The following is a 21376-nucleotide window of genomic DNA, read 5'->3' as shown; positions in this document are numbered from 1 at the left end:
AGATATATCAGCCAGGTCTCCCAGAGAGATACCCAATTTTCACTTCTTGGTTGTCCCCATTGTTACCACCAATGCCAAAAGGAAGGCAAAACTCTTGTTTGTACTCACAGTTGTGAAGTTCTTCTCGCCGCACTCCTGCCCCCGGAACTTGCAGTATAACAACATCTCCTTCATGTCATGGCCCACACGCCCCATGAACTCACTCATGCTGAAGACTTTGGCTCGGTGATGTTGGAAGTTGGCCTTCTCTTGCAGGATGGCCAAGACTGCTGGGTCAGCAAGATGAGGGTGAAGGACCTGGAGGTTGACGTCCAACAAGGCCAATAGGTCACCAGCATGGTACAGGTCATTGGTAGTGAGGCGGGAGAAGCGGAACCCGTTGAGGTTGCAGATGGTGACAGCTGGGAAGACCAGGCTGTGGGCAACGACCTCATCCACTCTGGTGACATGCTGGTAGGAGAAGTAGTAGACCAGCCGCTCGGAGCTCTCCACCAGGAGGAGGCCCAGGGAAGCCACAAACACCAGAGCCCACAGGGCCCGCCGCACAGTCATAGGTCCATAGACAAAGATGTGGCGGATTCCATGGAGGGTTGAGGTGTTGGCAAAGATCTGGAGACTGGAGGGCTGGAGGCTCCCCAGGCTTCCCTCGCTGGTGCTCTCCTTTAAATCCATGGAGAAAGGATTGGTCATGAAGGTGCCACTTCCCTCCTCTGACTGCAGCCAGTTTCTCGTGCGCTCCAGCTTTCCCTCATGGGGTGAAAGAGGCAACAGAAGCAGCCAGCAAGCAGGGCAGCTGCATGTGAGTGTTTGGGTGGCAGTGGGGAAGGTGCTTGCTGCGTGCTCTCCCCAGCAGCCTGGCAGGGACAGTGTGTGTGGGGAGGGGGGGTAAAATGTTTATTTAAAATCCATTGCAACTCTACCGCTTGATTTCCTCGCTGCGATAAGGAGGGCTGGTTTTATTTAGGGAGACACCAAGGTGATGTGGAAGAGATGTGGGTGGGAAGGCAAGGAGCAGCCAATGGAAACAAAGCCCTCCCCCTTCCCTTTCTCTCTCTCTCTCTCTCACACACACACAGAGCTAGTGATGAGATTACCAGTGTGTGAGAGTGAGTGTGTGTGTGGTGTGTGCGCATTTAAAGGGGAGCAGTCCAAGCTGCTTGCAACCCATCCGCTAAATAAGTCCGAGCTGCTTGCAACCTATCAGCTAATGTTTTATGTGGAAAGATGCTGCTGCCTGCCTCTGGAGCCAACACACTGCAGAACAGAGCAAGGTTCTTGAAGGAGCGGGAGGACTAATACCACCACCGCCCCCACTCCCTGCTGATGATTTTCCGGGCTGCTGGATTCCAGCATCCATCTCCTCTCTTCCCTTCTCAGGCTGCGTCCCCTACCCATGTCTTTTAGTCTGGGAGCTCCTCAGAGATGAAGCCAAGAGGACGACAGACAAAACTCGCAGGACAAAGGGCTGAACATGACCAGGCCTTCGTGTCACAGCAGAGCATCTGGGAAAGATTTGACAGCTGTACCCCCAGTAGTTGCTGGTGCAATGAAGGAAAAACAGCCAAGGCTGAGCTCCAATGACGCCTGCCAAGAAGGATTCGCCAGAGAACAGACTGGCAGCAGCAAATAAGTTTGCCTCTTTTTTTGCCCTTTAATGTTTGCCATCTGTCTTGACAGGGTACCATCGGCTCCATGAACCACCACACTTCCCTCCTTCCTCATCTGATCCCAGGCTGACAAACTGCAGGAAAGAAGAGTTTATCATCAGGGTATGTTACAATGCCAGCCTCATTGATTCTAATTTCTTATAAAGCTAATTCTATGTTACAGGGAAAAGGAGGAAGTGTCCAGAATTTAATGAAAGCTTAGCCACATTTTTGTCAGTGTCTTAAAACTCAGAGATAGACAAGTAAATGGCAACAGCGTCTTAAATGTGTTTATCAGTATACACTTGTGTGTGTTCGTGCGTGCATGTGCGGGGGGGGGGGAGAAAGAAATTTACCACATTAATTAGAGACTGAGAGCATCCGTATATGAATGCCAATATTTGGCAACCTTCACTGTAATATGTGTACACACACTGTTTTAGCCAAAGTTAAGCACTTTAGGGCTGCAGTCTTTGGTGCACTTACCTTCAAGTAAGTCCCACTGAATTAATTGGTACTTCTGAGCAGAAATTGTGAGGATTTCTCTGTAAGCAGATGAACTAGGGAGCAAGTCCCACTGAATACAGTGAGGGTTAACGTCTGAGAAAACGTGCATAGGATTGTGCTGTTATTCCCATTCATTTCAATGGGAGGCTTAGGCACATAATTAAGCCTTGCCTGCAGGACTGAATGAGATGTCAAAATGCTTAGCTTTAACTGGATCGTGCTCATGAAATATTGCAAAAAAGAGAGGAATGTGCAAACGTTTACTTTTCTGTCATATTTGTACCCCAGACTTAATCCAAGGACCTCAAGTCAGCATATGTGGGGTTCTTCTACAACCACAACAATCACGTGAGGTAGGTTTTAGGATGACAGAAGGTGACTAGCCCTAGGTCAGTCCTGTGAGCTTTGTGGCTGAACAGGGATTTGAACCTAGGACTTTTCCGCTCAAAGCCTAACACTTGATTCACTACACCATGGCTGCAATCCTAACCATGCTACTTGGAAGTAAGTCTCATTGAGGTCAATGGGACCTGTTTCTAGGTAAGTGGGGTTAGGATTGCAGCCTTGCTCCTCTATGAAAATGCAGAATAAGCACATGTGGGTGAGTGAATATATTTTAAATGAATGTCTAGTTATGTGGACAAAAGAACTACTTCCAACCTCCACAGTCAGTGGCAGTTTAACTCATTGTTACTTATCTGATGCAGATACTGATACCTGTTTTCAACTTTCCTTCCACCCTCTCAGTTTCGCAAAACATTTATCAATTTTTACAATTCCTTGCAGAAGTATTTTATCAAGCACTTTTCTTTTCTCTGATTTTATATCATGCACTTTAGCATGCACATACAAATTTCATAGCAGCGTATAAAGGGGTCACATGAGCAGATTTTACATGTCTTGTAGTCCACTTTTATGCATGTCAACCTGAAAATAAATTTCACTTAGAGAATGTGGCTTGTTTATTTATTTATTTATTTATTTATTTATTTATTGAATTTATATACCGACCTATAGCCAGATGTCTCAGGGCGGTTCACAGAACGAAATCGGTTCTTGGCTTAGTCCCAAGTGTGCACAGGATACCAACTTTAAATTTTGAAAAAGCACCAGCAGGACACACCATGGGGTGGGGAGGTGAAAAAATAGATTATCTGAGGAGCAGGTAGTAGGCCTTTCATGGGCTATAATGATTACATGCACGCATACCGAAACAAAACATATTCAGGGTTGCGCCAGATGTGGAAGAAGATTCAGAGCAAGAAGCCAAAGTATGACCATTGGTATTCCCACAATTTTTATTTTTATTCTATTGTGAGCACAGGAGGAACAAGATTTACCACCACAGCAGGTAAGTCTGTGTGTTCCAGTAGTGGCTGGCACCTGTTAGGGCTGATAGGGTGGAAGGGAGGGAGCCCAGCAGCAGGTGGCACCAGAGCAAATGACAGGCAGAGCCAACTAATTCTAGCTTTGCCTCCATCCTCTTCCCTGCTGAGTTTTACAAGATAAACGAGAGGAAGCTGGCACAACCAATGCCACCCCCTGCACTGGATATTAGTAAGAAGGCAGGCAGGTGGGTGCTAGCTGATGATGGTGGAGCAGTGCCCCATTCACCCAGATGCACCAACTACCATTGTCAGTGTGTACCTGGTCTCCAGCAAGCAGAAGACCAGTTGAATGTTCCTCTTCCGCTCCCTCCCACTCCCCACCACTCCATTTTGCCTGAATGGCAGCAGAAATGAATCCGCTGGCAAGAGATGCCCATGTGTTCCTTTGCTACCCTAACAACTAATACTTAGAGGGCCATTAGCTTACCAAGAGGCTGGCCTGGCTATTCCAACAACTGAATCCTCCATTAGATTTTAAGTCTTGCCGGATCCAGGAATTACAACAATATTGCTTCTGCTAACAGCCTGCATAGGTGCTGCTTCTGGCCGTATTCAGTAACCCTTGCTTTCTAGGGCTCAGTTTATGCAAGAAAAGTCAAATGAAACAAAAAAGCAAGGGGGGGCCTAGAAAATCCTGCCCCCTCTCCTTCATTGGCTAATGCATTGGGGAAGCATGGTCTTCACTTCTTCTTACACCTAACAATCATGCCACTATTGTTGCTTTAATTGGCAGAAATTGTTCCTAGAAAAGTAGAGGGCTTGAATTCTTGCTCGATAATATTTGGTCTTATAGTATTTTATTTCTTTATTCATTACTACTTGTATATATGATGTGATTATCATAATTATTATATATTATCTTTAATAAAATAGTTTGTGTTAAAAATGCTTTTTCAAAAAGAACAGTGCTCACATAATGTTAAGGAAAATAAATGGTTACGGAGAGGCTTACTAGAAATGGAATTCACAAGCCTCAATCTCTCCAATCTTAGCCAAATCACGAAGCCTCCTGCAACCTCCACCTCCCTTAATTCAAACATTAAGACTAGGAGCTGCAAGTCTCTAGTTCAAATCTCATCCCAACTAGGCTGCTGCTACCTCCCAGACCTGACATCTATAACACACAGGAAATAACCACTCTAGCCTGCTTAAAGAGATATTGCAAGGCTGTGACGCTCTATACCTTTAAAGCACATTTGAGTACAGCACACACACCCCTCAAATAATTCTGGGCACCGTAGTTTGCTAAGGGTTGCTGGGAATTGTAACTGTAAGAGGTAAACTACAAGGACCAGATATATTTTTTTTGAGGGAAATAAATGTGTATCTTTCTCATAGCAGACCTTGTGAGGATAAGCAGCTTTTGAAATTAAAATAAAAAATTAGTAATCTGGGCCCAGTGTGGGGCAGCCAAATGTAAATGAACAACAAAGAGATATAGTCACAGGAACAAATTAAAAAATATATCAGCAAACAGTAGAAACAAAAACAGGCAAATATGGTAGGCTAACTGATAAGATTCACCAATGACGAGAAACTGAAATCATTCAAACAATACAATACAAGTAAACAACAAATCAATCCTCCGATGATTATAGGACAAGTTTTCCAGGACTAAAATGCATTTCATACTTTTTTTCAATCAACTGAAAATGCATATGAATAGCAACTGGAGACCCCTTGGTGTCTCAGTTTTCTTGCAGATTGTCTCTTCATTCAGGAGAGCACCAATATACTATAAACTTTGAAAACAGCTTCACCCACTATATGAAGTAGAATATATAATGCAAGACCACCACGCATAATATACTGTAGTTAAAGATGCCTGTTGATTTCTGTTAGGTGCTACAATGCATCTGAATACAAACACCAGAGTAGTAATTTTGAATTAATGCAATATACAAAATTAGAATATACAGTCATGGGAAAAAGAAAGTGCACCCTATTTGAATTCTGTGGTTTTACATATCAGGACATAATAGCAATCATTTGTACCTTAAAGGGCATAACTAATTAGTGTTAATTTTTCACACATGGCTTTTCCATTTTGGCTTTATTTCCGTTAAATAAATCACAACGCAGTGTAATATGCCATGCGTCATTGTTCACCTGAGATTGTATTTACCTAATTTTAAGACCTGCTACAGAACAGAGGGTTGTTATCATGTCTTCATATGTAAAACCACAGAATTCTAAGATGGTGCACTTTCTTTTCCCCCATGACTGTATGAAATTACATTACGGCAAAAAAAACACCACCACCTCACATGCTTACCTTCAAAGATGAAATCTAAAGCTGTGGCACATTTTCTTTCCTCAACGTAAGTGAAGGCATAAACGGTACTCACTTCAAAAACCCCACACTGAGGCCTTCTATGACAGTGAAATTACCTACTCATGAGTTAACACAGCTTAACAGGTGACTCCTCAACTTTAATGAGGAACTAGCCTTAAAATACAATTAAAGAAACATGTGTGATAATCTGCCTAACAAGGTCCTAGTAGCAGCTACTGTTATGGTCTTTGGTCATGCCTGAACCCACCTACACAATTCCCAGAGTAGCTGAATAATCAATCCCTCTTGCCAGGAAACTTTAGGAATTGTCACTCGAGGATAACAGTCCTAAAAACTCTCAGCACCCTTAGCAAACTACAGTTCCCAGGATTCTTTGGGGAATGTTATGCCTGTTTAAAGCAGCATGTTTCTGCTTTAAATATATTGCAAAGATGGGGCCTGAGGCCTTCCTGCAATCTGAGGCACAAGAGGCAAGGCCTTTTTCCTCAGAGGCACTAGAGAAATTTACCTGTTGCTTGCATTCCAAAAGGCAGTCAAAACCTCTTTCTTTCAGAAGGTTTTTTTAAGTGGGATTTGCTGCCACTGCTCTGAAATGTTTTATAATTCTTCCAGAGCCTCAGTTTTAGTTTGACTTGGACCTTTCGGGATAAATTGTTTTAATTTCTGCCTGTCACTGTAACACAAAATCCCGCCTTCGGCATTTTTTACAAGAAGTCAGCATACAAATGCTGTGAATAAACAGACAAACAAACAGACGGTAATGAAGAGATTATACTTCAGAAGCTACATGAAAGAATATATATCTTGTTCTGGAAGCCTGGAGCCAGTGACCACAATCTGACACCCACACAATAAATGCCCTCCCTTCACAGGCCTGGTTTACATCACTAAGAATTATGCTTGGGGAAATAAATAGGAATTTCAAGTGGGGGGGGAGAGTGGAGGGTTGCTACTGCAGAACGTGGTCACAAGATGGCGGCAAAGAATTAAAATTGGGAGATACATATGCCTTTGCAAAATGTCTGGGGCCTGTGTTTATTAGTTTAAACATGAAGTCTGGGTTGTGACCAGTTGCTACGCTGGAGGAGGAGAAATGGTGGACAAAGTGTCCCATTGCCTTAAAGCTCTGAGTGGTTGAGAGACGAAGAAGCTCAAGGTATTAATTTACAGGACGGGGGGGGCGGGAATTTAGTTGACTAGCCTTGTTAGAATTCAATTGGGCAGGTTTTCCCCCCTTCAATACAGCCTTTAAATCCCTGAAGCAAGAGAGCATAGGGCTATACTAACGGAGGGCTCCTCAAAATGGCCCTCAAAAATGCTTGTTTGCTGTGCCCACAACCAGGGAATAATTTAGGCCATGCCATCTTCCCCAGTTTTTATCTTGCATTCGTAATATTCCAACACACAGTTGACATTCAGCCAAAATTTTACATAGGTCTCTGAATGTTATTCTCTCAATAGGAGCTTTTTCTTTTAGCCGGAATTCGCCAAAACTCAGCTCCAGCACCTCTCAGGTGGGCGCCATTGCCATTGTAAGAGAACAAGGGAGGTGTTCGTGGTGAGTTCTGGCACCTCTTTTTCTAGAAAAATAGCACTGTTCTCAATAAATAAATATACAGTGGTACCTCTGGTTACGTACTTAATTTCTTCCGGAGGTCCGTTCTTAACCTGAAACTGTTCTTAACCTGAAGCACCACTTTAGCTAATGGGGCCTCCTGCTGCCACTGCGCCACCACTGCACGATTTCTGTTCTCAACCTGAAGCAAAGTTCTTAACCCGAGGTAATATTTCTGGGTTAGCGGAGTCTGTAATCTGAAGCGTATGTAACCTGACGCGTATGTAACCCAAGGTACCACTGTACAGCTCAAGTGTCAAAAGTCAGGGTAAAAAGGTACGTCTTCAGCATTCTCCATAGGCTGTTATAATGAAGGCGACAGGCATACCTCTAGTATGAGCACCATAGGTGCCAACTCCCTGGGTGCCCAAGCACCCCCAAAATTCCACATGAAGGGGCTGGGCACCCACAAATTTTGGTGCCAGGGCCTTGCACACTGCATAGCACCCACAGCCCCTGGCACCCATGGTCACAGGGCCAAGTTGGCATTCCTGATGAGCACTTGTGAGTTGGGCCCAGAAACAAAATGGCAACCAGCACAGCTGTTTTAAAACAGGGGGTATGTGAGATCCAAACAGAACCCTTGCCAGTAATCTGACTGCTGCAATTTGGACCAGTCGAAGTTCCTGAATTGTCATCAAGGGCAGCCCCGCATAGAGATCATTGCAGCAATCCTTTCTGGAAGATACCAGAGCATATCTGGAAGATATTTAGGATGGTTTGGAGGTTAATGTGATGTATATCCTGTATTCAAGGACGCGGGTGGCGCTGTGGGTTAAAGCACAGAGCCTAGGACTTGCCGATCAGAAGGTCAGCGGTTCAAATCCCCACGACGGGGTGAGCTCCCATTGCTTTGTAGATAAATAGGTACCACTCCGGCGGGAAGGTAAACAGCGTTTCCGTACGTTGCTCTGGTTCGCCAGAAGCGGCTTAGTCATGCTGGCCACATGACCCGGAAGCTGTACCCCGGCTCCCTCGGCCAATAAAGCGAGATGAGCGCTGCAACCCCAGAGTCAGCCACGACTGGACCTAATGGTCAGGGGTCCCTTTACCTTTACCTATCCTGTATTCAATCATAAATCCACAGATGTGCCACGGATCACCTGCATGAAGTTCATTACCACTGGGGTTCCATGGACCACAGCTTGGGAACTCCTGCTTTAGCAGGTTCAGACACTGTTTGCTTTTATGGTGTGCTAGAAACATTGTTTGATTTGTGATTCTTACTTTGCAAATGCTACCCAATATTTGAGGTGGCAGTCTTACAGTCCATCAGTGTTATTTATGAATGTACTGTGTTTTTATCCAGCTTTTCAGACAATTATCACCTACCGAAACAGCTCACATCAGTTAAAAAGAGAGAGGTACAGACCCTGCCATCAGGCATGCAAACAAAAAAAGACCACACAGACAAGGAAAGGGATCTGGAGGGAAAAGGCAGAGGAGCCATCAAGGCCCCCTCCAGATATCCTTTTTATCACCAGCAAATTTATTACCCACCCTTCACTAGCAGGTTCCAGGGCAGGTTCCAACAATATAAAATAGCAAACAGTACAAACCGATTACAATCACAGGAATAGGGCAGGCCCTAAAAACAGACATCTCAGGTGCCAAAGGCCAGTTTTCATGGTGCATTATTATTCATGCTCATGATGGTATCAGGGCAAGTTATTCATGGTCCCACTTTCAGTACTGTTTGTACAGACAAACCTTTTTGGAGCTGACACACTGCTTTGTTTCAAAGCAGTGCATGCCCCTGTAACGCCTTGGTGACACCCTGTGATTTTTGTATACCACAAATTTCCTGGTTTATTTTTTGACCCACTTTTGGTGCTCTATAGTCCCCTTCTACTCAGCAATAATACAGCAACACTGGGAAAGCACCCCAGACCCAGTGAGGACTGTGGGCACAAAATGTTGATGGATTGCTGGGGAAGAGGGAGATGGAATGGAGTATCCTGGGGGGGGGGAGGATAGTGAGCTTGATTGAATCCTGATTGAATCCACACTGCCAACCTTTTGCCGAAAGTCCCATTTGTAAGAATAATACTGGGGATTTAGACAGTGCAACGCAGGTCAGTTTTAGTATATTTGTATAGGAGGTGCTTAGCGGGAGGCTGAGATAATAGTTGCTCACTAGGTCAAGATAACCTGGGGCCAGTCACTACCTCGCAGGCTAATCTACTTCATAGGCTTGTTGTAAGGATAAGGGAAAAGGGTATGTATGTCGCTTTCAAGGTCCTTGGAGGAAAGATGATATGTAAATATACTTATTTGCTCAAGGATACCTAGTTACTTGATGGCAGAGGTGACATTAGAACAGTGAACTTCCCAATTCTTAATTCAAACTTTGAGCCGATACGCTGTAAGAGCTCACAGCTGGAACCACTTTTTTTAAAATAATAAACTTGGTGAGAAAAAGCATCACTTCATGATCCTACGGTACAAGATTCAACATGTTTCCTTCGGAATTAATAACAGGCCTATTGGGTTTAATTGTATTCTGGACCCAGTTACAATGTCATGTGGGGAAACTGATACACTTTACCAGAGCCCAGAATTCAAGCTAGAGTGGTATCAAAAATATTGGCTTCAAACCTCTTAACAACTTGGGGCAGGGCAGGGGCAGAAGAGAAGTAGGCTAAGTTGCAAATCGTGCATGAGATTGTTAGTCCCAGCTTTTCTATATCTATAAGGGTGACCTGATGCTGTCAGATTTGCTGGAGCCAATGAGAAGAAGTGTTGAAACATTTCCCAGAGTCCCTTTATTCCTGCTGGTATTTCCTATGCAGAGTAGAAGGAAACAGCAATTCCTCATAACCAGCAAGGCATTGTTTGGAAAGAAGGCATATGAAAGTTTGCACAGGCCCCAAATATGTTGTGATATTCAACTTCAATGATTACAGAGATGCCTATTCAACACAATTGTCTGTACAGTGTTGCTTGGACCAGAACCCACAGTCTGGTACCTGACTTCAAATGCAACGCCACAGTCACCTGCAGTTTCATCAGAATAGTACCACGGGCAGTTTCTCCAATCACAGGATCAAGGTGCAGCTACCATACAATTATTTCTTCTCAGAATTTGCTGGCCCGTAATGGAGTGCTCTTCACTCTGACTGCAAACGTTGCCAGGGGATAAAGAAAATCAAGTGTTGTTGCTTTGACTTACCAGCAGAGCCAGTGAAGCACCAGGATCATGAGCAGTGGAGGGCAGGGTGAAGAGACATGACAATTCAATGTTAAAAGCAGAAATGAGGAACTTGTGGTCCTCCAGGTGTTGTCGGACTCCTAACTCCCATCAGCCCCAGCCAGCACAGCTAATAGTCAGGGATTATGGGACTTGAAGTCCAGGAATATTTGAAGGGCTGCAGGCTCCACCATCCTGTCCTTAAAGGAACACATAAAAAAAGGGGGGGTGTACAGCAAACTCACAGAGCCTTTGGCCAAAGGAAGTTGCACAGTACCTCTATTCCAAAAGAGGATGGGTCAAGTCTGACCACCAGATAAATTTGGGGGTGGGATGACAGTGTGTGGAACCCACTAGGGAGGAAAGGGAAACCAAGAAAAGCCTAGCTCAGTCTTTTCCAGCTCTCACCAAAAATGTCAGAGCACTCAACCATCATGTCTCATATCCCTTCTCTCCTACACTCTGATTGTGCCAGCTGTCACCCAGATATTTATACCCACTGCCCCCAGCTGTGACTTTCTTCTCTAAAAAGTGCCAAGAGTTCAAACTTTCACAGAAACCTTGCTTCCTCTTTCTGTTGCAAAAAGCAGAAGTGCACATTCACTGTGGTTAGGCATTCAGAGATGTTCTGATGTGATGCATTTTCAAGCATTAATCTCTCACTTTCCTTATAGTGACAAAGCTGGTTCATCACCAGCCTTAGAAGGGATTTGCATTCTATGACTTCCAACCAATGCCCTTTCTCCACCTCCCCTCACCCCAAGGGAGTGTCTCTCAATCACTCTTTAAATCCCGGCATGCACATGTATAACTTGAGATCTTATCCGCAAAGCATCTTGCTCATCTTTTATTTATTTAGGACCATCGGTGTGCATGGTTTTTCACAGAGGCCAAAGAGTCCCCTGGTACCTTAAAAGAACATGCAAATTTAATGGTGGCAGAAGTCACATAAGGGAAGGAGGAGCATGCAAACCTGAGGTTTGCTGCAGCTCATTTGCAGCTATTACAAACAGTATGAACCATTGTGACTGAACGGCAACATCATTTGCACTGAAAAATAAGAATCATGTGCACGTTTGGCACGCTTGGAAGAGGCTAGGCAAAAACCTATCCCAGATGTGCTAGTTTTCAATGCACAAGGGAGTTTTGTTTGCTGGAAGGAACATAGGTTTGTGCCGACACCATCGACCCGCTCCTCTCATATCCCATGTGGCTCTTCTCCCCAGGCACTGTGTAACAGATCCAGAAGGCATTTGTGAAGCACTGCAGAACTTTTGCAGAGAAAAAAGGATAGCACACACTGCTCCACCCCTCTCCCAGCCCACTTAATGTTTCTTCTCATAATAAGGATGGATCCATTGACAGCAGGAAGCTCCCTGCCCTGAATTCTGAGTGAGCATGGTTAGGATTGTGCTGTAAAGACACTAAACATACAACCCTTTGCAGGCTGTGTGCAATTTTAGGGAAGAAGTGAGCCATTCTGGAGCAACTATAGCCATGCACTGCAAAACACAGAAGGGAAAACTTCCCCACAAGAAGCTGACACAACACAGCTGTCAAGGGTGGTTTATAGCGCTGGCTGCAATGTAAAAGGTAATGGACGTTTCAAGTATCAGCACAAGTTTTGCAGCAGCTGTGAGACAAGTAATAACTTGCTTCCTTCACTTCTCCAAGGAAGCTTGTGCTGTTGAGGAATTACCCTCAACCCAGTTATGCCAATGGGAGGGCAAGGGCATATCTTCCACCTGCATCACGGAGAAGGCAGCAAGCTCTGGAGTTTCTCTGATATAAAACAGGATGTAGAGCCTTTCCTGTGGTTTTAGGCCTACCTGAAAGACCACCCACAGGAGACAGCAAGCCCAGCTGTGTGGATTCTAGGATTCCTTGGAAATTAGAGGGTGTTGCCCTCCACTTCTTCTTTTTTCTAAAGGAAGTTTTCAGATCTTGTAGCTGCAAATATTTGTTGGGAGTTCCACAAACCAAAGGGGAGGCTGAAAAAGCTTGCCCACGCAGTCGCTGGCTGTAGGCAGGACTTTGCCTCTCCCATCGGCAACACAACCGGAAGCATGCAAAATGGCAGAAATGTGGAATACACCCTGCAAATTATGAGAGGCAATCCCATCTGCATCATTCATATCAACCCCAGAATTCAGTTTTTAGACTGCATTGGGTGCAATATTTATTAGTTGACACAGCCCAGCCAACCACCTTCCATTAATCCTCCCCACTCCAGAAGAAGAAGACCAGGACACACAGGAGATGAGATGAACTAGTTTAATAGACACAGTGATTGACTGATGAGGACCAGCGGGGGGAGGGAATACTTCACTTGTCCAAAACAGTAACAGTAAACACAATGACCGGTTGCTCTCTATTTCACACATACACATGGCAGCACCTGATACTTCAGAGTCTCTACTCAAGAGCAAATAAGGGATTAGCACCTGCCCATAAAGTTGCCACACCAGTTCCAGTGCTCTTGCCTTTAGTGCGTGACACAGGTGGACTCATACCGAGACAATTCTAGAACAGTGCATGCTTAAGTCACACAAATACACACAAATCATATAAATACTCAGCATACAGAGGCACAGAAAGCCGAGCCTCTTTCCTATGGCAAAGGGAAGGCAGATGCTGCCTGCCCTTGGGAGATTCCTATTTTCCTAGGGAAGCCCACCCTAAAATACACAAGGGCTGCTGTGGATGGCTTCTACAAATGCTCAGTAGTAATCGGGGTGTGCAGGTTTCCCCACCCTGCTTCTTCTTTCCATCTAGTAATGTCAGGGTTACATAGGAGCTTCCTGGAGGTGAAAGTCCCTCAGTTTCCTTGGAACAAAACAAGCCATTCAGAGTTGCAGGCAGGGTGAGTCAAAATTTCCTTATTAACTAATCCTGCAGAGCCAGGCACAAGTCGGCTCTGCAATGGGGCAGGCAAGCAAACTCCCTCCCTCCCTCGCCGGCCTGCGCTTGTCCAGGGAACGACAGTTCCAAAAACATCCAGTTGTAATGCCATGTGGGGGGTCACCTTTCCCAAAGAATCCTTTGCTTTCGGTCAGAGTTTCCTAGAGGATTACGCCCACACAGAGGGGCGAGGCAGAGAAGAGGGGACAAAATGTAGCTTACAAGCAGTAGAGCAAGAGCAATGAGAGGGGGAGGGAATAGCAGCCAATGCTCTGCTCAGAGGTCAAGCTTCAAGCTAGGACGTGTGGCAGGCGCAGGTGGGGTGGGAGCTCTCTTGCCTGTCATGTGTGTTGCCTTTTAAGCAATTTTATGATGGCAATTTAACTGAGGTTATGGGAGAAAAAGTGCCAGTAAAAGAGGAAACTCTGCCCCCAGCAAATCGCTGGATAGGCATAAAGCTGGAATTCAACTTTTGCACAGGGCAAATCTGGGACTTGTTGCTAGTAGTCCAGTGTGCTGCTCTAGAGGTCAGGAGAGATAAGTGTGTGTGGTTGGAATGAGGAATAATGGCTTATACAAGTTTCTAGTCCTGTGTGTTCTTGAACTGCACTTCACTTTCTGGTACCAAACTGAGCCGCTAACATGCTTGTTATTAACAGGCTGCAGGTGGTTAGGATGTGCTCCTCCACGGTAGTCTCTGTCTGTGCAACTTGAAGGACACTGCCACACCCCAGGACCTGCCAAGGTGATTACAGGAACAATATTTTCTTATGATTCTTAGGTTTTTCCTATTACTCCCTTTCTCCTTTGAGTGGGGTTCTCATGAGAAAAGCACGATATTGTCACACTAGCAGCTCGACTACACAACCGGAGAGCTATACAACTTCAGATTTATCACACACAGGTAAACACAAACACATGCAGGAGGGAGCCAAGGTTTACTGCCACACATCCATCCAACTGGCCTCAAGAGGATCATTCATCAAATCTCCCATCACGGATGTTGTCAAATGAGAAAGGGAGGAACTTGAACCCGGCGCCCATGTAGAACTTGTTCTGAAATTCCACCCTAGTGAGAAACAAAAAAAGGAACACAAGAAGCAAACAACCATCAGCTCAGGAGGCATGTCAAAGAATTTCGAGATTCAAAAGTGGCAGTGACCTTATCCTTTCTATGGCATTCATGTTTTACTACTGCAATGTGCCGTTTCAGATATCCCAATTCCCTGTCCAAGTTTAAACCCACAGCCCCCCTCCCGGTTGCCTTTGCAGAAGGTTCAAATTGCAGCAAATGTGAGTGGGTATCAGTGCAAGGACTCAGGCATGCAAGCGATAACAGCACTCTATGCCCAAACGTAGGAATGGGGAACCTCAGGTCTGGTGGCTGAATACAGGCCCCTCTATCCATCCCTCTGGACTCTCACTGGCCCTGCTCCACACCTCTCTCAAGCACTTCTGGGTGGATGGGATGTGTCCTTAAAGTGGATCCGGCTAAAGGCCCATCTAGTCCAGCCCCCTGTTCTCACAGTGGTTAACCCCATTCCCATGCGGAGCCCCAAAGCAGGACCTGGGCGCAACAGCACTCTACCCACTCGTGAGTCCAAGAAGTGGGCATTCAGGGGGCACACTACCTCTGACAATGGAGGAAAAACACAATCATTGTGGTTATGTCTATCTCTGCTAAACCATGTGTCTAGGAGGCTCAGGGCAAGGGGCACACCTGGACTGAATGCCCAACACAGCACTACTTTAGACTCTCTCCTCTGCATCTGGTTTAGCATCACAACAGGAAACCAGGCACCGAAGCAGCTTTCATGGATATACCCCAGAAGAACCGTGAGTGACAACCCCTGCAAGGACAGGCTCTTTAGAATTCTGGACTGTCAGCGATGCAGAATCCTATTCCTCATCTCTGAGGTCAGGATGATTTGATGGTTCAGAATTCCAAAGAGCATTCTGCATCCTCCCACAGATGATGATTTTCTTGAAATTCCCAGGGGTGACCAGTTAGAAACCCACCTCAGAACCAGCCAAGATTCTAACACACATACAGAGAGAGCAAGGGAGAGAGCGCTTCATGTGGTGTATACCGTATTTGTATTCCACCTTCCTCCAAATTGTTCAGGGCAATACATGGAGGTTATCATATTTTATCCTCGCCATTCACTGTGAGGCAGGCTAGGCTGAAATATAGTCACTGATCCTAACGCATCATGGACGAGAGGGGTTTGAACTGAGGTCTCCCAAGGCCTTTTTCAAATAAACCACAGGGGTGTAGCACAACATGGCATAGGTACCCGGATTCCCCCCTCCCAGTTCTTGCAAGGCCTTCGGGGTTGTATCTATGCCAGGGAACTTTGCAAGTATGCCACATTCTCCCAGTAGTGATTTTGTGGAAGGCCATTACCTGGACATCAATCCAAAGTCTTAGGTTCACCCAGCCAAGTCAGGGTCACTGTTATCATGTCTTCCCTAACCTATGATGTTCCCCTCAAAAAGAAAAGGGAAGGGAACGATTCAAGTTGATTAGGCTTCGATACATTTCACAAAGTGGAACGAAAATCTTCCATTTTGGCAAAAAAGGTAAAGATTCAGTACTGGAATACCATACAAAAAGCAAGGTCACAGTTCGTTTCAGATCTGTGTAGCTCACCTCAGCTGCACTCCAAAAACTATTCTAAATGCCCATCTAAGCCACGGCAAATGAGACGTCTTTCTTTTGAACTAGAGCAGTCTGGAGCCCCTCTTCTTCCATCACCAACTTCAGGGTGCCACAGGGAAACACCAGAGAAAGGAACAGAGGCCTGCATTCCAGGATCGGTTTGTTTCTTTTGCTGTTTTGCCGTTTCCACTAATGAACTCAAAATGTAAAGGGAATGGTATTGGAAGGCTGCCCAATCATAAACAGGCACCAAACATGGAAAGAAAAACCCCATGATTCATTAAGAAAACAAACCCCGTGCTCTTCTCTTGGCTCTGTGGTGAGAAACATTTTCCATCCCCTTCATCTGCCAGATACAGAGAAAAACGGAGTACGAGTTGATTTGCTGCCGCTGCTCCTCTAGGGTGGAATGTTTCAAGTGCAGGATTCTTTTTAAAGACTAACATCCATCTTGCAAACCCAAATACACCAGAGAACACAGAGAAACTTCATTTAACTCAGGGGCAGTGAGAAGGCATAATGGATCAAGCAAACTCTCATACACCTTTGCAAGCAAATGCAACACCTTCCCCCAAAAGGCAAAAGGCACAGATGGAATTTGTCAGCTACCAATATGAACTAGCCTTCTCTCCCTTTGCAAAATCTCCAATTTCACAATTCGCCTGCCAAACCCACACGAGCAAAATCCTTGCACACAGAAGACTAGTGCATCAGGGCAAAGGTTATGCTAGAGCTCTTCTTCCTGATACACCACCTTTCTACATGCAGAGATTTGTGCATGTTAAGAAGGAGAGCTCAGTCACATGAGCCGCCCACCCATAGCCTGAAGCGATATACCCCAGACGCAAGCAAAATGCAGCCTCTGATAAGCTAAGAAGGGAAGACCATTGCAGAGCGAAAGGGCAGAGGATTGCAACAGCCCACACCACCACCTCCGCTCTCTTTGCCCCCGCCAGCATGCCCACGTCGCTTGGACGGCGAACAGCTCCCCCCTGACTGAGAATACCAGTTGCGCTGCCAGACCGCCAAGCATTCCCAGCATATCCAGGGTGTGCCAGCTGCACTTACAGACTGGAAACAGCTGCGCGCTCTGCTCCTCTCCACTTGTTTCACCAATTGGCAGGGACACGGGGCTAGCGGGAGGGGGGGCGGCCATATTTCAAGCCTTTTTTAAAAGAAGTTAGCGAGTTTCAAGACTCATGTCTCTGGCAACAGGCATTGCGTGATCAAGAGGCAGGCAAGAAATTTGTGGTTCACATCCAAAGGGGTGGGGTGGGGGAGCTCCTCGGTCTCAGTTTCACTGTTCTCCAATGGGCACGCAGCAATTCAGCCCAGGAACTTTATGAATTGCCAGCCGTTGGGTCCAGGGAACACTGTGTCTGGAAACATTACCTTCCACATGCCCCAAGTAGAGGCGTGGAAAGCGGTTGGAAGGGGCTCCCATTTGCAGGATTAGATGGTGGACGGAGAAATTGCAGGTGGTCAGGAACAAAAAAGTCCCCCTTTCCCACCCTCCCGGGCAAGAGGAGGAGATGGGTAGCACCGAGTCAAAAGATTGCAACCCCAGAAGGCCTTGCATGATTTCAAGAGAGGAGCTGGTGATTGTATCCTACTGCTAGACAAGAGCACACATACTTGGAGGTCCCCTCCCTTCTTTGAAGACTGCAGGAGCAGAGGAACACAATCCCTCTCCCCTTTCGAGTTTAGCTCAGATTCTACTAAGGCCTGTATCAAATTAAGTGTATACACACGGAGACACACACAGTTCTACAGAACATCCTCCCTCAACGGAATGTTCCAATGTTCCGCTCCTTCCAGCCATGGAATGTGTAGCTCCCCACTGGCACCTAATTACCTGAGCCTCCTTCCCCCACCCCCCAACCTCCTGGCCCAGCCATCTGGAGCTAAGGTGGTTCCTTGCTTTTAGCCAAAGATCTCGCCCTCTCCAACTGGAACAAGTCTCGCCTCCTGTGCATCGTGCAGCGCCGGCCAACTGGATAACTTTCATTCTGCTTTCCTGGCCTCAGTTATCTTTTTTGGAACTCAGTTCCCTAAGGCTGAAGGGTTCTACTGCATGCCAGTTATTAAGACACTGAAAAGCAGAGAGAAGAGGACTGCATTGCCATCGCTCTCTTTTTATGCCCAAGGTGTAGGGAAACTCCCATTCCAGCTGTGCATCAATCCCCGGAGCACATCTCCATCCTGCCCTCCATCTCAGCCCTCCTAAGGTCTCAGGTGGCAAGACAATGAACTCCAACATGCCTTTGGCTGCAAACTAAATGTCAAAAGGGCCCTTTGTGCAGCTAAGGGGGTAGAGCATGATCAGCCAATGGCACTGGCAGCGAAATACACACTTGCTTCCCACACAGCCGCGGAGATAAGGAAGCCCCCGCTTTGCAAAACTATTTGTTTTTCAGCCAAGGCAACCATCTGCTTGGAATGTACTGCTGCCTGAAAAGTTACGAGATAAACCCATCCCAGCCGGGAGTGGCCGGGCTGAGGAAGGAGAGATGGAAAGCATTTTTTCCAGCAGGAAAGAAGATTCACTGTTCTTCCTCTCCAGCAAAAGGTGACACACCTCAGCTTTTGAATTCTAAGAGGAAGCAACAAGGCTCTGCGGTAAAGCAAATCATTTGCATGCAGATGGTTCAAGGTGCAATCCTTGGCATCACCAAAACAGATGGGTTCCAGGTTAACAGAGCTCGACATGGGAGCTTGGGAGGGTTGGTGCCAGTGGAAGAACTGGGCTGGATGAACCAATGGTCTGACTCAGTATAAAGACCATTTGCTGAGGCCAACATAATCTGCAAAGTCTCCTCCCTCCACTCTACCTTCCATATGTGTGTGTCACCACCTTGCAGATTCCACTGCTAAAGGGAAGAGATGCATGAGCTGCAAGTTCCACATCTTAGCACTGAATTTAGGCACCTTAGCAGTCAAACTCCCTAATTTATTCCCCCCCCCCTTAAAGAACTTTGCCATCTGCCTTTTTTAAAAAAACGCACATGCACAACAGATCGAAAACAGCTCATAGTAATTTTCTAATGGAGTCGTAACCCCCCAATGGAAATGGATATTGCAATCTGGAAAGGGATTTATATGTGAGGAGCAGAAGGTTCATTATTTTGCACCTCTAAATAACCTATGTGCAATTTTTCACCCTTTGCGAAAACCTTGCTGAGAATGGTTTGGCTGCAGCTCATCACCGGCTATCCAAATTATGATCAACTGATGCAACAGGGAACCTCTCCTCCACCCCCCACCCCCACCCCCACCCCAACACACACTCCAGCCACTTGCTCTGTACTGATAGAAAACAGCACCTTGAAAGAACTCCAAAGTTGTCTCTCTGGCTTTCTCCTCAAAGTTTTCAGTTAAGAGTCACTTAAATCAGCAGTGGGGATTCCTGTACACTCCCAGATATTGACAGCAACTCCTGCCCTACAGCAGAATGACTCAACCGCTCCTATCTCCAGACACAGCTGGCCCCTGCTGGAAGCTTATTTGTTTTGAACTTGGCACAGAGAAGAAAAGGCTGGGCCAGGACAGCAATCCCTGGCCCCTAGCACAAGATCAAGATAACGGCTGATGTCATGATTGCTTGGGGTGCAGCTGCTATTGTTCTGCTAAGATGGGCTTTCCTGACAAGGAATGGAGCCCAGTCAAACCAGCCACTGAAACTTGAAGTAGGGTCATGAAAACAAACGTCACAAGCCAGGCCTACCAAGAGCAGGAGTTAAAGCTGGGTTAGGAAAAATCAAGCTGGATTCTGGAGGCAGCCTACAGCTCTAAAATGTAAGAAAACTGCTACTGCACATGGAAGTGTTGACACAACATGGTCATCATAATTATTCATCAACGGCATACAAACTTACTATATGTGTCCATTCATTTAAGTTTACACTATTCTGCTTCTACAGCAAAATGATTCTAGAGGCTGAAGCATTTTCTGCAAGAATTGGGAATTTTTAGTTTAGAAAAAGGGACAGGGCGGCAAAAGTTTATGAAATCATGGTGTATGGATAGTGAATATTTTTTTAATAATGCTGAGATATACCAGGCACCCATTAGTTGTTCTTTTTTGTTCTGACAAGCTTTTCCAGCTGGATGTAAAGATATCTGCCTTGGGTTTAAAGAACAAAACAAGATGAACGGCCGTCTTCAGTTTTGTCTACTGTACTGTCCTTAAAACTATTCTAGCTGTTTGCATGTGCCTGCAAATGGATCTTAGTTCTGATCCAGTAGTGCTATGCCTATGATCTTAGTGAACAGCATGGAAGACTTTGCATGCCATCCTTTTTGCAAACTACAGCAGTTTTCTATGGGCAGCTCCTGGGATCCAAAGTGCTGGCTGGGTTTATGCAAGGCCTTGCTTGTAAGTTGACCAAAAAGGGACTCCTTCAGATTTGGTTTGAGACCAGCCAGTTTCAACCCCCAATTGAACCTATCTGCAGGTAAAGAACTCTCTCACTCATTCATGCTTCGCAGTGCACATTGACCACTCTTTAAGATGATGATGTCGGCAGCACAGCTAACCCCAGCCTCAATCTATTCTATATGCACTTGTGTGATTGCCATAAAACTTAGGGAACAAGTTGCGCTATCATAATGATTAAGGTTTTAAATGATAATTTTAGGTTATATGTTAGTGACTAAGTTTTAATTTATATATTTTTAAACTGTTGCTATATCTGTATTGTCCCTGTTATACCTATTTGCAAATTCAAATGTATCCCTATCATGTTTTATGACTTCCTTGATATTGTATGTGGGCTGGAACTGGTCTGTGACCGAAATAATAAAATTCATTCATTCATTCTATATGCACTAGATATTGCGGGTCTGAGGACTTCCAGGTCTATCCTGCAAGTAGTTAAAATGCAGGAGGGACACCCCCTTTGAACTTAGAAAAGCCCCCAGAAAGTAAGCTGATGCTGGCCAAGGAAAAAGCACAATCAGAACAAATAACCATGCATCTGAGAAATATGGATATTAGCTTGACTAGACCTGAACAAATAAAGCTGTCCTCTCTCCAGCCTAAACCTGAGTTCATTTGTCCACCAATGTCTACTCTGACTGCCAGCAGCTCTCCCAGGGTTCAGGCAGGAGCACTTCCCAGCCATGCTTCTTGAGATACTTTAAGTAGAGATGACAGAGATCAAACATGATGC

At 45.6% G+C, this 21376-nt stretch overlaps 2 protein-coding genes and 1 long non-coding RNA gene across 16 annotated transcripts in view; 1 reads left to right on the top strand and 2 right to left on the bottom strand.

The window, feature by feature from the left end:
- LOC308462057 (acid-sensing ion channel 2) overlaps positions 1-6326 on the bottom strand; it is a 382247-nt gene extending 375921 nt beyond the window's left edge. For 2 of the 5 annotated variants that reach the window (XR_013978989.1, XM_080979376.1), the window contains exons 1-2: positions 5817-6325; positions 109-1741 (exon numbers count right to left, since the gene is read on the bottom strand). Coding sequence is in view for 3 of the 5 variants with exons in the window: in XM_080979376.1 (XP_080835502.1) it covers positions 109-690 (582 nt within the window). In the remaining 2 variants the exon portion in view is untranslated. Of the gene's footprint in view, positions 1-108; positions 3051-5816 lie in introns of those variants that run through there. The other 3 variants (XR_013978988.1, XM_080979378.1, XM_080979377.1) reach the window with 3 other exon arrangements.
- The window catches only part of LOC308462180, a 366258-nt gene that overhangs the window by 272105 nt on the left and 72777 nt on the right, over positions 1-21376 (top strand). The window lies entirely within an intron of this gene.
- Positions 12903-21376, bottom strand: part of ATP6V0A1 (ATPase H+ transporting V0 subunit a1) — a 43270-nt gene continuing 34796 nt past the window's right edge. For all 10 annotated transcript variants that reach the window (XM_080979306.1, XM_080979304.1, XM_080979309.1 and 7 more), the window contains one exon: positions 12903-14612. In XM_080979306.1, coding sequence (XP_080835432.1) covers positions 14519-14612 — 94 coding nt within the window. In that variant the 3' untranslated portion in view covers positions 12903-14518. The remainder of the gene's footprint in view (positions 14613-21376) is intronic.

This window comes from Podarcis pityusensis, assembly GCF_964106645.2.
Source record: "Podarcis pityusensis genome assembly, chromosome: 13".
NCBI lineage: Eukaryota > Metazoa > Chordata > Lepidosauria > Squamata > Lacertidae > Podarcis > Podarcis pityusensis.
The sequence above is the reverse complement of the archived record's forward strand: the minus strand, read 5'-3'. Positions and strand labels throughout refer to the sequence as shown.